The following is a 16,547-nucleotide window of genomic DNA, read 5'->3' as shown; positions in this document are numbered from 1 at the left end:
CCATGTGTCATGTCAGCATGTTGTTTTAGTTTTATTTTAACTTTTCTAAGAAGCAACCAAGTCTTGTATCTTTCTCTGTCTAACTCTTAAATTACAGGTTCTGTAAGGAATAGGGGCTAATGATTTAACGTTGACTCAATTTTAAGCATGATAAATGCTAGCGGTTGGCTAGATAGTAATTTGTAAACTGGATAGCCATTTGAAGTGAAATAACAGGAAGCTGACTGGAGTCAATGAATATTCTTCCAAAAGAAGTACTACAGGTTTAGTCATTGTTCACTTACATTTTTATTCAAGGTTATGTTGTAACGATGACTGGATTTTTCCTCTCATTCTAGTGTATTCATTTCTCCCACCTCCCGAATATCTGACTGTTGCCTTTCTCAGGGAATTCAGGTTACATATAACATTCATCAAAATTATTTTTTCCTGAAATTATTTATTGTCTGCTTCCTTCATTATTTGTACGTTCCATATGGTTGGTGCCTATTAGGTTTACTCCAGCACCAGCAGTGTCTAGTGCATGATAGGTACTCAAGACAAATTTGGACAATATACTATGAGCCATAGTAATATGTGTAACTGAGGGACCACTGAATTTTCAAAGAGACTTCAAGTTGTGTTTGTGCGTTTCTTCACAACCTTGAATTTGTTAGAAGTTTTATTGATTTCATATTACTTTGACATTAAATGTTGTGTAGAATCACATTTCACAATCTGTGTACTATAGTGGAAAAGTGGAGGCCAAAAATACTGTATTGAAATACAGACAAAGTAAAATGGTCATGTTTGATAAAAAGAACTGAATTCATAATGGACTGCCTTTTCGATGCATAGCTCATGGTTTTATAACCTCTGTGCATATTCTCAAGGCTATCTTAACCAACCATGAGTTAACCAGTTTACAGTGACTAGGCATATTCAGTTTTGGCCAGATTGTTCTGTCACTGAATTCGTCTGGTGTAGAAATAGTTTTTGGTCCACTTGTTTTCAGTTAAACCTTATGCTATGGGTGGGTGGAGGGGACATTTATAATGTGTGCTGAGGCAGCTGGGTAATATTGCATTACTATCCTAGGAATACTGAGGAGTGGTTATTTTTAGCTTTCACCTGAGCAAACATGACTCAATTTGTTGACCTGAATCTATCCAGCCCCCTCTTGAATACACAAACTCTATTAATCCCTAGAACCACGCAAGTGACTAAGTAAGGCCTTCATTACAAATACCTGTTAGTTTATTGTGGCTTGTTCAAAGGTTGAAGATAATTTAAACTTCCTCCATTTAGCTCTTTTCTCTTAAAACAAAATCCCACACACTTAAAAAAAATTTAAAGACAGATTAAACTTTCTTTAATTCTAGACACAATTTGTGACCCATGTAGCTAACATTTTGGCTCTAGCTAATGAAAACACCTTCTATGGTAGGTGACCTGCTACCAGCTATAAGCTTTGCTTTTGGTTTACTTGATAATGCTATCTACATAAAGAAACACTTGGGAATTCACTTTTAGCTGGAGTAGGACATTGCACTGAGCTGAAATATATTGTTGGGGGAACATTAACTGTCCATGTTTGAATATCAGGATATCTGTTTACTTTCTCAAGCAATACATGTGTTTTCTCTTTTGAACACTATAAGAAAAATGTGAAATGTTGAATTATCTTCAGGTTTTGAAGTTATGGAAAACATTGAGACTAGAGGACTGATTTATTAAAGTGAAAAAAATTGTGATTCTCATAGTATAGCTTGAGATGTACTTGAGGCTTCTCCAAGTTCACTGCCATGATATTTATGAAAATATTAGTATTTCTGGGATTTTTTTTCTTTATGAAAGAAACACTAGACTAATGAGAGAATGAAAATAATGCAGGCCCCTAAAAAGGCAGGCGTTCACTGCATTCATTAAAAATGCGGCCTTTGTGCCCGTAAAGTGTTCAGCTTCTCTGTTATTAAGTTTGGAATGTGGTTTTGGAGCTTCGCTGAGGAACTCAGCTAGTTATTTTTCGTTTTGGTCTGAGAAGTGAGAGACTTGTTTTTCAAGAAGGTAAAAAAATAAAGAAAAAAAGGTTAGGTTCATTTTGGAAGAATAGAAGTTTTAAAATGTAGTAACTATTTTCTGCAGCAAATAGTCAGTTTGAGTATGTTAGCCGAAAATAGAATTCATGACTTTTGTCTCACTGTTTATTTCTCCAACCACATTAAAAAGGGTTCAGTTAAATGTGCCATTTGGCTTTTCTAATGTCAGTGGGCTATTTAGCTGAGTCAGGATAACCGAAGTTTGATTGACTCATATTTCTAAGAATAAGTCAGATGTCTGATTTTGGATGGATTCGATGTAAAGTCTTTGTGATACAGTTTTGAGTTTTAAAGAAAAACTTTCCTAGCAGGGGTTAGTGGCAACTGGTATTGCAGTGTTCAGCATTCTACATGAAGGATGTTCAGCTAGAGCTTAGTAGTGTTGAGTTTTCTGGTAAGTTTTAATAGGCATTGTCCCAACTTCTTGCAAACATAACATTTTACTAAAAATGTATCAAAATAGATATTTAATAGAATAGAAAAATAATGTGGATTCGAACATTAGAAGTGGGGCAGAATATTAATAATACACATTTTTGCCTCTTACATAACTTTCTGTTTGCTTTTCATGTTTCTCCATTGCTGTCTGATCTCTATTAAATAAGAGAGAATTTCTGCTTGGAATTTCTGCAAACATAATAAACCAAGTATCAGATGCACAGAAATACACGTATTTAAACCACACACATAAACCATAATTTATGACATTTTCTTTTAACTACTAACTTTCAAAGTTTTATAGATGTATATATTTTAAAATATACCAGTAGGACCCACATAAAGAAAACAATGAAAGTTTCAAAGAAGTTTAAAAACAGATTGTAGACAATGGAGAAGCAAGTACTGTTCTTGGATGGGAAAACTAAATGCTGGGGAAAGATGCTAATTCTGTCCACATTAACTTATTATTATCTATTTATTTATAGATTTAATTTAATCCTCAATATCCTAGCAAAAAGATGTAAATTTGAAATGGATTGGGGAAGAGAGTTAGTCTAGCAGATATTGATAAAAATAATCAACTTAGCTGGGCACAGTGGCTCACGCCTGTAATCCCAGCACATTGGGAGGCCAAGGTGGGAGGATCACGAGGTCAGGAGATCGAGACCATCCTGGCTAACACAGTGAAACCCCGCCTCTACTAAAAATACAAAAAATTAGCCGGGCATGGTGGCGGGTGCCTGTAATCCCCACTACTCGGGAGGCTGAGGCAGGAGAATGACTTGAATCCAGGAGGCAGAGTTTGCAGTGAGCCGAGATCGGGCCACTGCACTCCAGCCTGGGCAACAGAGCAAGACTCCGTCTCAAAAAAAAAAAAAAAAAAAAAAATCAATTTATAGAATTCAAAGCAATGTTGTGCTGATCCATGAATTGACAGTTTAATACATGGAAAAGAACAGATGTTCAGAAACATATGCTCATATACATAAGGTTAACAGTGATATGATAAATCAACAAAAGGGAAGGTCTGTTCAATAAACTATAATTTAAATATTTAAGAAATAAAACTAGAACCTTACCGCATCTCATAGCAATTTTCATATGGATCAACTATTTAAATATTAGAAAAAATGAAATTGCAAAATATAAATAGAAGTCAAATATAGATGACTATTGAATTTTGAGATCAAGAAGGTCGGTTTCTCTAAGCACAAAAGCATGGGGGAAAAAAACATAAAAGAGGGATTCCATATAAGATCTGGAACTTCTCTATTTGAATGTGCCATAAACAAATTTAGATAGCAGATGGAAAATTTAGGAGAAATTTCCAGCAAAACATATTAGACAAATGATGATTCTTATTTATAGATAGCCTTTACAAATGGATGAAGGAGAAGTTGATTTTGGTGTATTGTGTGATTGACTATTTTGCAACTACTAACTGAAAGATTTTAATTATAAAGAAAATATATAATAGCTAATATTTTATACTTTTTGTGTTCTCAAGCACTACTCTGAATGCTTCAATATGTTAACTTGTTTAAAATATACAGTGACTTGGAAAGGTTGGTACTATTATTATTGCCATCTAAGAGATGATAAAACTGATACAGAGATAAGCATAGTAATTTGCCCAAAACGTTCCTAGTGCGGATTTGCAGTGACACAACTAAAAATGAGAGAGCCAGGATTTGACATCAGACAGGTGGCCTCCGGAGCCAGTGTTATCACACACTACTCTGCTTTTCTAAGTGAATAGAAAGAAAAGACTACAAAACTAGGCATGATCTAACTATTTTATAAATGTGTTAATAGTTGTGTATATTTTAAAGTTACACAATTTAATTCATGTGTAAACTTTTTATCTAATTATACAGTCATAGAAAAGACAGATGGTATTTTGACATTTTTTCAACAGTGGTTACTTCCCTCTAGTGGGATTTTGGGTAAATGTTGTTTTGAACTTAAAATTTCTGTATTTTCCAAATTATTAATATGATAATCATATAACCATTAGATAATCACAAAACAGTGTTTTTAAAGTTACGCATTTCAAAGTTGCTTTACTGTCTTGAAATGCATGGTTTATATTACTTTTGAAGTATCAGTCAGTGTTTGAGTTCCCATTCTCTGCTAGGTACCAAGCCAAGTGGTGGCCCCTAGTTCTTTATCTTAAGCAAAAGCAATATTGTACAATTTTAGAGCCAAGAGGAATCTTAGAAACTTGTCATTTCATTTCTCAGATGAGGGTCCTGAAGCTGTTATAGATTTAACTGACTTACCCAAGAGTCACTGACAGTAAGTTTTTAACCAGGCTTCGAATCCAGATTTGAAGACTAAGGTCTTCCCACTTTAGATACTGTTCTCTCTGAAGCCCCAGAGCTCTCCAAGACCTCAGTCAGGTGGGAACTGTAGCACAGTTGATTTTTTTGTGACATTGTTTTGAAGTGCGGAAGTATAACTACACTGGTTACAAATGTATTCTTTCACAGCAATTGAAAACATAATGGGAAGGTTCTCAGGGATACTGTTAGGACACCTCTGGAGGTCACTGAACGACCTTCACCCAGATTTGGAAGATCCCGAAGTATTGCTGAGCCCCAGTTGTAGAAGGCAGTACAAAAACTGGAGGGAACACAGTAATGGAAAGAATATTAACCAGAAACAGTAGTTTCAGTAGATGGTTTTTCTAAAAACAGACAAACATTCTCTTTTCAGCTCCAGGGCCCACAACGGCAGTGTCCTACCTGTCGGTGAAATGTGTGGATGCCCGTAAGAACCATCACAAGACAAAATGGTTAATGCCTTGGGGACCCAATCAGTGTGACAAGATCCGAGACATTGAAGAAGCAATTCCAAGGGAAATTGAAGCCAATGACATCGTGTTTTCCGTCCACATTCCCCTCCCCTCCATGGAGATGAGTCCTTGGTTCCAATTCATGCTGTTTATCCTGCAGCTGGACATTGCCTTCAAGCTAAACAACCAAATCAGTAAGTGTACTCTCCTCTCATCCCTTTCTTCCCTTTGAGCATTGCCCTCTTTGGGTTCTTTTGGAGCCAATTCTAATAAAAGTAAAAATGATAATAGTAATAGCAGAGAATTATTGACTACTTACCAGGCACTTTCTGAGTACTTTACCTGTATTAACTCATTTAATCTTCCCACCAGGTTCCTTGAGGTAGTCTTATTATTTCATTTTAGAGATGGAACACTTGGGGACCAGTGAGGTTACTCATGATCTGAAGACTGGAGAGTGGAAAAGCTGAGATTTCTGACTCAGAAAACTGCCCTAACCAACAACCTTCATCACCTCTCTAGTGTCACAGGGGAGTTCACCCCATTGGAGTGACTTGAGGGTTCCTGAAAGGTGGTTTTTTTTTTTTTGCTTTTTTTTTTAATGTCTTTTCCCACTTGGCTTTGAGTAAAGCTATGGCCTTAGAAAAAGATCCCTACCAAAATGGAAATGCTAACCCATGAGCACCCATTTCCCCATCAAACCAGGTTGTTTTTTTTTTTTTGTTTTTTTTTTTTTTTTAGCTTACTCATTTGCAGTTTAAAACTCTGAGGGCATGAGATATATAAACTTTTCATGGGGAGAAAAATCACTGGGGTGATTTCTGGGAGGCCGATACATTTATGGCATCTGAGGACAGTATTAGGAATCTTAGGCTAAGAAGGAAGAAAACTTTTTTTTTTTTTTCCTTTTTGACTGAGATGGGATTAAGGATGTGAGGGAAAGGGGAAAAGATGTGTTAAAGGCAGCTCTGTCTAGGGCCTGTCCATGGATTGAAACATTATTGCTTTTTCTTTTTCTTTTTTTTTTTTTTTTTGAGACAGAGGTTTGCTCTTGTTCCCCAGGCTGGAGTGCAGTGGTGCCATCTCGGCTCACTGCAACTTCCGCCTCCCGGGTTCAAGTGATTCTCCTGCCTCAGCCTCCCACGTAGCTGGGATTACAGGCACCCGCCACCATGCCCAGCTAATGGTTTTTTTTTTTTTTTTCCTGTATTTTTAGTGGAGACTGGATTTCACCATGTTGGCCAGGCTGGTCTTGAACTCCTGACCTCAGGTGATCCACTCACCTTGGCCTCCCAAAGTGCTGAGATTACAGGTGTGAGCTACTGCACCTGGCCTGAAACACTATTCTTTCTTCTTCTATTTTTTTTTTTTTTTTTAGAGACAAGAGTCTCCTATGTTTCCCAGGCTGGTCTCAAATACTGGCTCAGGCTGGAGTTCAGTAGCATAATCATAGCTCACTGCATCCTCAAACTCCTGGGCTCAAGCTATCCTCCCACCTCAGCCTCCTGAATAGCTAGGACTACAGGCTAATGTTGTAATTTTTAATTATTTTTTCCTTTTTGCAACAGGGTCTTGCTCTGTTGCCCAGGCTGGAGTGCAATGGTGTCATCACAGCTCACTGCAGCCTTAACCTCCCAGGCTCAAGCGATCTTCCACCTCAGCCTCTTGAGTAGCTGGCATGAGCCACTGCACCTGGTCTTAAATTTTAAAAATTAGTTTTTTTGGAGATGGGAGTCTCTCCTGAGCTCAAGCAATCTTTCCACTTTAGCCTCCCCAAATTTTTGGTTTACAGCTGTAAGCCACCATGCCTGATCTGAGGTACTATTTCTAAATATAATTTTCATGTATCTGTAATAATTTTGATATACAATTATTTTTACTCTGTTTAGGAGTTGGAGCACTATGTATACCTGACTGATCGCTTACCTGAAATAAATAGATTGTGCTGAGATAATTTTCTAGATACAGTTTTCTTTTTCTCATTCATTCATTCTCTTGCCCATTATTTTAAACTGTTTTTGAGTGCCTACCACTTTTAGGCACTCTGCTGTTGGCTGAATATGCTGTCTTTTAAGGAGCTTATGGCTAAGTGGAAATGACAGGCAAATAACTAATCATTACAGTGTGGTATGCTGGATGCTATGACCAAGTTATGCCCAGGAGGATATGGAAACTTAAAAGTCTTCACAGCAGAGAAAAGGAAGACTTCCCTGGAAGGGTGTGTGGGTGTGTGTTGGTGGGGAGTGTTGTAGAGAGGCAAGCAGACAACTCTTTGAGGTGAATGTTAAAGAGAGAAAAGCCTGGTGAGGAGGTGAAGATGAGCAAATGGAAGAACATTCTATATAGAAGGAAATGTCTTATACGAGGGTCCAAATCTGCACAACGGCCTCAAGCTTTCAAGTGGTGGTTCCCACGTCTCTAAACTCTTGCTTATTGACTCACTTGTTCACTCACTCACTCATTGGTTGTGCAACACATTTATTCATGAGTTCATTTAAACTTTATTAAGTCCCAGCCATATGTTGAACACTCAGTACTGAGGATATAAGATTGCACAAGACATGGTTCTTGTAATGGGTCAGGGAAGAGGGTGCCTGGAAAACAGACACTTAAACCTACAAATAAGAAAAAAAAAACATCATGTGCTATAATAAGAATACACAATGTAATGTGAGGAGCCTTGGGAAGGAAAGAGTTTGCTATGAGATTCAAAACTAAATGTCTAAAAATTTTTTTGAAACCTGCAGGTTTGGGTTTTAGTATTCCTATTCCTAAGAATGCATTCAAGCAAAGGAGAATGAGGACAGTAAGAAGAGCCGTGGGAGGATGAGATAGGTAGAGTACCTGATTTATATATGTTTGGGTGGAAAGGTAAAGGACGTGGTATTCTGTATTTGGGCTTGCTGTGGTTATTTCAGGTATAATCTCTCCTAGACAGATTCCTACTTCTAGCTACAAGTATAAAGAAAAAGATTTACCCTGTAATAATAAATTAAATAATTACTATCTACTGACTGTATTAATGCTGGGTAACAAATTACCCTAAAATTTAGCAGCTTTCACCGATAAACATTTTTTTTTTCTTTTTTCTTTTCTTTTTTTTTGAGTCAGAGTTTCTTGTGGGTGCAGTGGCACAATCTTCGCTCACCACAGCTTTCGCCTCCGGGGTTCAAGTGATTCTCCTGCCTCAGCCTCCCGAGTAGCTGGGATTACAGGCATGCACCACCATGCCCGGCTAATTTTTATATTTTTAGTAGAGACGGGGTTTCTCCATGTTGGCCAGGATGGTCAAGAACTCCCAACCTCAGGTGATCCGCCCACCTCGGCCTCCCAAAGTGCTGGGATTACAGGCATTAGCCATGGTGCCCAGCCAACTATAAACATTTCTTAGCTCCTCATTTCTGTGGGTCAAGAATCTAGTTTGGGAGTCTCTGGCTCAAACTCTCTCTTGAGGTTGCAATTAAGCTGTTGGCCTGGTCTGCAGTCTCATCAGGCATGAGGACTCCACTGGGGGAGGGGGATCTGCTTCCAAGCTCTCTCACATGGTTGTTGGCAGGCTTCCATCCCTCCCACGTGGGTCTCTCCATAGGACTGCCTCGCAACATGGCAGCGGGCTTCCCCCAGAGATAGTGAGCCAAGAGAGAGCCCGAGCAGCGCTGGAGAGGGAAACCGCTGAATCTTGCAAGCGACATTCCATCACTTCTGCTGTATTCTGTTGGTTAGAAGTGAACTAGTAAGTCCAGCCGACACTCAAGGGAGGTGATGACAGAAGGGCATGAATGCCAGGAGATGGGGATCATTGAGGACTATCTTAGAGGCTGAGTACCTGTTGGCATACTTTTCAGCAGATTCACTGTTTCATTTGAAATATGTTCCCTGATTTATATCTAGACTGGGGGTAAGACAGAAGGTTTTTTAAGAGCATGGGCTTAGGAGTCCTACAGTGATGGGTTTAAATCCTTGTACCACTTTTTAAAAGCTCTGCCATATTGGGGAAGTTACAGAACCTCTCTTAGCCAGTTTCCTCCCTTGTAAAATATGGATAGTAATGCCTAATTAACCAAATCACTCTAAGGAATAAATTAGTTTATGTAAAACTTTTAGGACGTAGTAAGTACTTATTTTTTATTTATTTTTTTTTGAGACGGAGTCTCACTCTGTCACCCAGGCTGGAGTATAGTGGTGTGATCTTGGCTCACTGCAATCTCTGCCTCCCAGGTTCAAGAGATCCTCCTACCTCAGCCTCCTGAGTAGTTGGGACTACAGATGCATGCCACCACACCCAGCTAATTTTTGTATGTTTAATAAAGACAGGGTTTCGCCATGTTGGCCAGGCTGGTCTCGAACTCCTGACTTCAGGTGATCCACCTGCCTCGGCCTCCCAAAGTGCTGGGATTACAGGTGTGAGCCACCACACCCAGCCTGGACATAGTAAGTACTATTTTAAAAAATTAAAAATTAAAAGTAGCTGTTAAAATTATCCAATTATATTTATGCTTATCGCTGAAATTCAGCCATTTTTCCAATTCTTACTTCTACACCTTGGTTAGTGAGATTAGTCTTTATAAAAGAAGCATGCGGTAGAGATAAGTCTTCCTTATCCACAGGGGATATGTTCTAAGACCCCTCAGTAAATGCCTAAAATCACAGCACTGAACCCTATATACATACATGATGTTTCTTCCTATACATACATACATAGGATACAGTTTAAATTATAAATTAGGTGCAGTAAAAGATTAACAATAATTAATAATGAAACAAAAAAATATGCTGTTCACAGTTTTAAGGATAGATTCATTCTTATTGTAGATCTTAGCAATCTCAGCGTAAGATTTTTTTTCTTTTAAGTTGAGAACTTTATCTTAAAGGAAGCACTTGACTTGTCTCTTTAGCACATCTGAAATGCCAGCATCCATACTCTTGCGCCTTGGGTCAATAATGAGAGAAAATAAGGATGACTTGCACACAAGTACTGTAATACACAGCAGTCGATCTGGTAACCTAGATGGCTGCCAAGTGACTAATAGGAAGGAGCAGGGAGATGCTGGACCAAGAGGTGATTCTTATTGGGGGACAGCACAAGATTTCATGATGCTACTCAGAACAGTGCATAATTTAAAACTTAAGAATTGTTTATATCTGGAATTTTTCATTTGATATTTTTAGACTGTGATTGACCTCTGGTAACTGAAACCTCTGAAGGTGAAACCTCCGATAAGGAGACTCTTTTAGCTTTAATTTATCGTTTCCTCGCTCAAAACATCTTCAGTGACTAACAAATAAGACTCGGTGTTCAGAGCCCTTCTGGCTCAAGGCTTCTTTTCAGCCTCCTTCCTCGCTGCTGACCTGTAACTGTTCTCTGCATCCTCAACAGGAATAGTTTCCTGCCCTGTAAACACATCCAGAGAGTTTCTCCCTTTGCGTCTTTGCTGATAATTGATCCTGCCTACCTCTTCCTCTCTTGTGATTCCCCTTCTCACAAATGAAGGGCTCCTCCCAGAAAAACCTACAGTCATTCTTCACAACATCCCAAATGTCACATACCCCTGGAGCCTTCCTAGGTATTTTCTATATTATCTCCCGTCCTCATTCCTTCCTGGATATAATCTGTCTTTCCTTACACATCCTTCATTACTTGGCCTTGTGATGTTTACTTTATCAGCCTTGTGGTCTGCACAGTGGAATTGTCTTCTCTGAGTCCTTACTAAGTTACAAAATCCCAGTGGGCAGATTATGCAGTATGTTTACATTTATGAAATCCACAGCTTTGTGTATAGGAAGCTGTGGATGAAAATACTGGATTGTGTCATTCTTCTGCCACTAAAAGGAACATAAAGCAACTGATTGAAGTGCTTCCTCCCCTCCCACACCTCAAAATAAGAGTTTTGTTGTTTAACATTTCAATATATATGTCTGGTCCCCACTGCTCCTATATTTTTTACACTGATGAAATTGTGGTTAAGAAGTTAAGAATTGACTATAGGAGTAGTATGTTGCTACTTTTGAGCAGCCTGTTACATGACAGGCAGTTGTTTAGAGCATAGTCTGACAGTTGGGCAGGTACTTGCCACAGGTTCCGTTTTTAGGTTGTGAGGAAAGTGCTGGATTATCTTGTGGTTCTACCTTTTACATCACTGAAGGTGACTGGCCTATAATTTGATTTCAAAACTTGGCATCAGAATCATTGAGTAACGTAATGCAGAGCCTCAGGTAAGTTTAGGTGAAATTTTAAAAGTCAACGATAAATTTCTAAAATTATACCACCAAAATTGAAAAAAGGTTAAATATGTTGATTGAATGTTACTAATAACTGAACTTTAAAAAAGAAATTTCCTAGTAATGTGAAATAACTCGAATACTTTTAGCTACTTTTTTTTGCCAGTTTCTAATGATGTTTTATATTGATTATAAATGGATTGAATATTTTAGAATTCTCCAAACTCCTTTGAAATGTATTGAAAGCTCCCTGTTTACATTTTTTAGCTTTAGCAGTGTGAATAAAATGATTTTAAGCTGAACTCCTGAGCATTTCTCCCAAACCAGAAACTAAGGAATAATTCTACATGTTAAATAATTTCACAGATGAATTACTTCCCAGCAAATATTAATCCTAAACAACAAAAACGCCCATGTTGGCAAAGCTTTAAAACATTTCTATATGTAAATAAAATATGAATGTCTTATTTTTTCTCATGTACATCTTCATGCTCTAAAATATTTTATCTTCATCTACAAAAATACTGTACTCAAGCTTTCTATCTTAAAAATAATCCTTAATTTTCTTAAAACTTAAGAACTAGCATTTAATAGGGGTGTACTAAAAAGTTAACAAGATGGACCACTAATTATTCCTTTGATAAATGAATAAAATAATTTTCTTGATAGAGCTATCAAGAAAACCACACCAAAAAATACTTTTCATGAATAGCAGCAACACATTTTGGCTGCTAACTTCTTTTTTTTTGAGGTGGAGTCTCGCTCTGTCGCCCAGGCTGGAGTGCAGTGGCACGATCTTGGCTCACTGCAAGCTCCGCCTTCCGGGTTCAAGCGATTCTCCTGCCTTGGCCTCCTGAGTAGTTGGGTCTACAGGCGCCTGCCACCACACCCGGCTAATTTTTGTATTTTTAGTAGAGACGGGGTTTCACCATGTTGGCCAGGATGGTCTTGATCGCCTGACCTCGTGATCCACCTGCCTAGGCCTCCCAAAGTGCTGGGATTACAGGCGTGAGCCACCGTGCCCAGCTGATTGCTTTTATATAAGAAGTTACATGTTGTGTTTGTGGGAATATTCATTTCCTTAAATTTATCCTCTCTTTCTTTGCTTATGGACACTGAGCAAGACATTGGTCATACAGATTATATATATTATGTTATATATTCAGCAATATACATACACACACTCATATTTTAGTATAATAGGCACATCAAGTCTAGATTTCTCTCTGATTTTGGTATTAAGAATGCATGAGACTGTCTACTTTTTCTATTTTTTTATCATTACTTTGGATTCCTTTCTGACAGCAATGAACAGGACTTCAGAGAAGAGTTCGGGAGTGTGGCAAACAACATCCTATTACACATGATGGTTTCCTGCTTATCAGAGATTCACCTGTAACAGTATTACTTCATATGTAAGGAAAAGTCAAGACCAATCCATTTTTTTTTTTTTTTTTAACTTTTCCAGGCAGTCTTTGAAATGAGTTTCAGATTTCAAACAATGAGAAGAGATTTCATGTTTGGGCTCTGAAATTAAAGCTGGGGTTATAATATATGTCTGGGCAGTGTTTTCATGTACTTTTGAAGAACCTTTGAGTAGATAAAATAATCTAAGGACTACATATTTTAAATGACTTCTAGTCACTTGGGGTTAAATGTTTATTCCCTTTAAATCTTTCAATTTAAAAGTGATACAGGTTTTAGCTAGGATTTGAGTTTCTAAACCCTCAGAAAACTAGAAACGCATTGACTTACACTATAGAAGCTGGCCATTGTTTTCATTTCTGAATTTAATTAAGCTGGTGCCTTTGGGAGAAAAACGATGGCATTATAAGGTACTTCATAGTAATAAATTTCCTAATATACAGCTTCTAAAATTCTTGGAATCTCCTGAGTGATAGGAATGCCTCTTTGCATGCTAATGAGTCAACTGAAGTCTGGGAACTCCCAGATAGCTTCAGAATGGTCACCTGACAGACCAAGGCATGATTAGAAGGGTGGGGAACTAATTTCAGCCCCACCCACCAACAGCCAGGAGGGAAGAAGGCCTAAAGATTGAGTCACTCACCTATGGCCAATAAAGCAATCAGTCATGCCTAGGTAATGAAGCCTCAAAAACTCAAAAGGGCTGGGTGCTGGGAGCTTCCAGATAGCTGAACTTGCAGAGGTTCCGAGAGCATGGCGCCCTAGAGAGGACGGGGATGCTCTGTGCCTTACCACAGCCATCCTCAACCTTTTGGGCACCAGGGACCAGTGTCGTGGAAGACACTTTTTCCACAGATGAGGGGATGGGAGATGCTTTGGGTATGAAATGGTTCCACTTCAGATCATTAGGCATTAGATTCTCATAAAGAGCATGCAACCTAGATCCCTTGCATGCATACTTCACAATAGGGTTCCCACTCCTATGAGAATATAATGCTGGCTGATCTGACAGGAGGCAGAGCTCAGGCTGTAATACTTGCTCACCCACCTCTTACCTCCTACTATGTGGCTCAGTTCCTAACAGGCCACTGACTGGTACCTGTCTGTTGCCAGAGGGTCAGGGACCCCTGCCATACCACATGCCTTACCCTATGAATCTTTTATCTCGTTGTTCGTGTGTATCCGTTGTCATATCCTTTATAACATGTGCATGAGTAAAGTGTTTCTCTGAGTTCTGTTAGCCTCTGTGGCAAATCAATCAATCCCGAGGAGGAGGGTCATGGGAACGCCTATTTATAACAGGCCACAACCTGGTTTTGCGATGGGCATCTGAAATGGGGGGCAGTCTTATGGGACTGAGCTTTCAACCTATGGGACCTGACGCTATTTCCAGGTAAGTGGTGTCAAAATTGAATTGAATTTTTGGACACCCAGCTGATCTCTGCTGTGGAAGTGATTGCTTGCTTGCTATGTGGAGAAACCTCCCCCAACTCTGTGCCCCTCTCCTTCCATCACATATGGGTCACAAGTAGTCTGTGTTACGTTGATTATGAGTGGAGTAGGAGCCAGAAAAAGGTGTTTTTTGTTTGTTTGTTTGTTTTTCCCCTCACTCGGAGTTCAACTTTTAAATGGTAGTTTTAAAACAATAGTCTGTAAGAGCTGAGGAAAAGAGGCCAGTTAAGAAGATCCAGAGACTCGTAGATGCTTGGGAACAGGAGTCATTGATCTTTCAGTGAATACCAATTACAAATGTGAACAGACCTATCTGTGGAAATCTATGATTGAGTCAGTGCTGGCTTTTTGCTAAATATTTCAGAGGTACAGAATTAATGAATTTGTCAGGGTGTAAACATGATGCTACTGTCTAGTTGTTAGGGATATGGGATTTCAATTTTTACTCTAAAGGAGTTAGGAAATAGAAGGAGTATGAGTAGGCATAGAAGAGTGTCGAAAAAAGTCAGCCTTAACATTTGGAGTCTGGATGTATTATGAATCATTGATAAAAATGATTATTTACGTTATGGTCTTAGAACTCTCTGTAAGGTCAAATTCTGTTATTTGAAAATATACTCTAGAGTGGTATACCTAGTTTTGTTAACAGATGCCATTCTAAAATACTTTCTCAAATATACCATTTTTTAAAAAGTCACTCTATGCATTAGGAAAATAAAGGTTTGGATTGGCTAAAGTGGTACCCACTGGAAAAGGGTTGTCACTCTAATGATTACAACTGTAAGTCATACACTTAGTATACCCCAGACTCTCCAAGGGCTTTTGAGGAACCTGGGTGCATAGATCAAAGTTAGAGGATTCATTTACATATCTCTCTTTCCAGCTTTCAAATCTATAGGCTGTTGAAATAGAAGCACTAGAGTCATTGACAGGAAGCCTCAAGATGGGTAGCTGTGCCTTGAGTGGTAAATCTAGGAGTTTCAGGGGTTGAAAAATTCCTGAGACTGAAGAAATATTGGTAAATGATGAAGGGTAGGGGAAAGCCAGAATAATGTCTCTCCTATTCTTACATAATGAAAGCATTATATTTCGCCTTGATCCTTGTGCTGTACACTAGAACCCAGTGTTAAGTCTTGCTTGCTTATTTGTTTCATTATTACAAATGGCCACATGAAGCAGTAGAATTCTTTCTATAAGTGGCAAGTGATTTTTCTTTCCCCACACTGAAAGCATTTCTGCGTAACAAGTTTCTACTTTAAAAAGTAATTAGAATGATATTACCAGTCAGTTTTCAAGTTAGATGGCTGAGTGTCCTGGGAGAAAGTTGACTAACTTTTGGCAAAGTAATTGTGCTTTTCCATTTGTCCATTGGTTATAGAATGTTAGGTAGACAAAGAGAAGACAACTGGAATAAAGGAACAATCTATTGACCATAAAAAATAAATTCTGTGAATTTCATCCTTCTATAAATTCATCCATCACATTATCTAGAATGGTGATGGGTGAATTTGTAGAAGGATGAGAGTCAAAGAATCCTTCTGGGAACTAATTTTTGGCCTTCAACAAGAATTGTGATATTTAATTCTGTGTTTTCTGATGCTTCTGAGGAAAGGTCCATAAAGAGAGCTTAATGGGGCAGAGGATTCCATATACCATAAACACTGTCCCTGCTATGATAGAACAGGCCATTGGAAGTATGATATTCACATGACTGTATTTCTATGCTTCAGCAGATAGTCCTTATTAATAAAATATGTGGAAGCAACTGCTAAGAAGAAATCTATAACTCTACTCTCCAACCCCTACTACTACTCCCACCAAAAAGAGGTCTTCTTTAATTTATGACCATATCTTCTTTAATTTATGACCATGTTAGAGCCTGTGTTAAAACTATCTAACATTTTTGCTGAGTGTGGTGGTTCACACCTCTAATCCTAGCACATTGGGAGGCCAAGGTGTGTGGATCACCTGAGGTCAGGAGTTCAAGAGCAGCCTGACCAATATGGTGAAACCCCATCTATACAAAAATTAGCCCACTGTGGTGGTGTGTGCCTGTAATCCCAGCTACTTGGGAGGCTGAGGCAGGAGAATCACTTGAATCTGGGAGGTGGAGGTTTCAGCAAGCCAAGATTGCA

General features: G+C 38.5%; 1 protein-coding gene across 3 annotated transcripts in view; it reads left to right on the top strand.

Moving 5' to 3' along the window:
• Positions 1-16,547, top strand: part of WLS (wntless Wnt ligand secretion mediator) — a 134,329-nt gene that overhangs the window by 32,934 nt on the left and 84,848 nt on the right. Inside the window, exon 2 of one of the 3 annotated variants that reach the window (XM_025377877.1) lies at positions 5,244-5,510. The exons of 1 other annotated variant lie outside the window; for it this stretch is intronic. In XM_025377877.1, the coding sequence (XP_025233662.1) occupies positions 5,244-5,510 (267 nt within the window). Of the gene's footprint in view, positions 1-5,237; positions 5,511-16,547 lie in introns of all 3 variants that reach the window. One more of the 3 variants, XM_025377888.1, reaches the window with a different exon arrangement.

Source organism: Theropithecus gelada, chromosome 1 (assembly GCF_003255815.1).
Source record: "Theropithecus gelada isolate Dixy chromosome 1, Tgel_1.0, whole genome shotgun sequence".
NCBI lineage: Eukaryota > Metazoa > Chordata > Mammalia > Primates > Cercopithecidae > Theropithecus > Theropithecus gelada.
The sequence above is the reverse complement of the archived record's forward strand: the minus strand, read 5'-3'. Positions and strand labels throughout refer to the sequence as shown.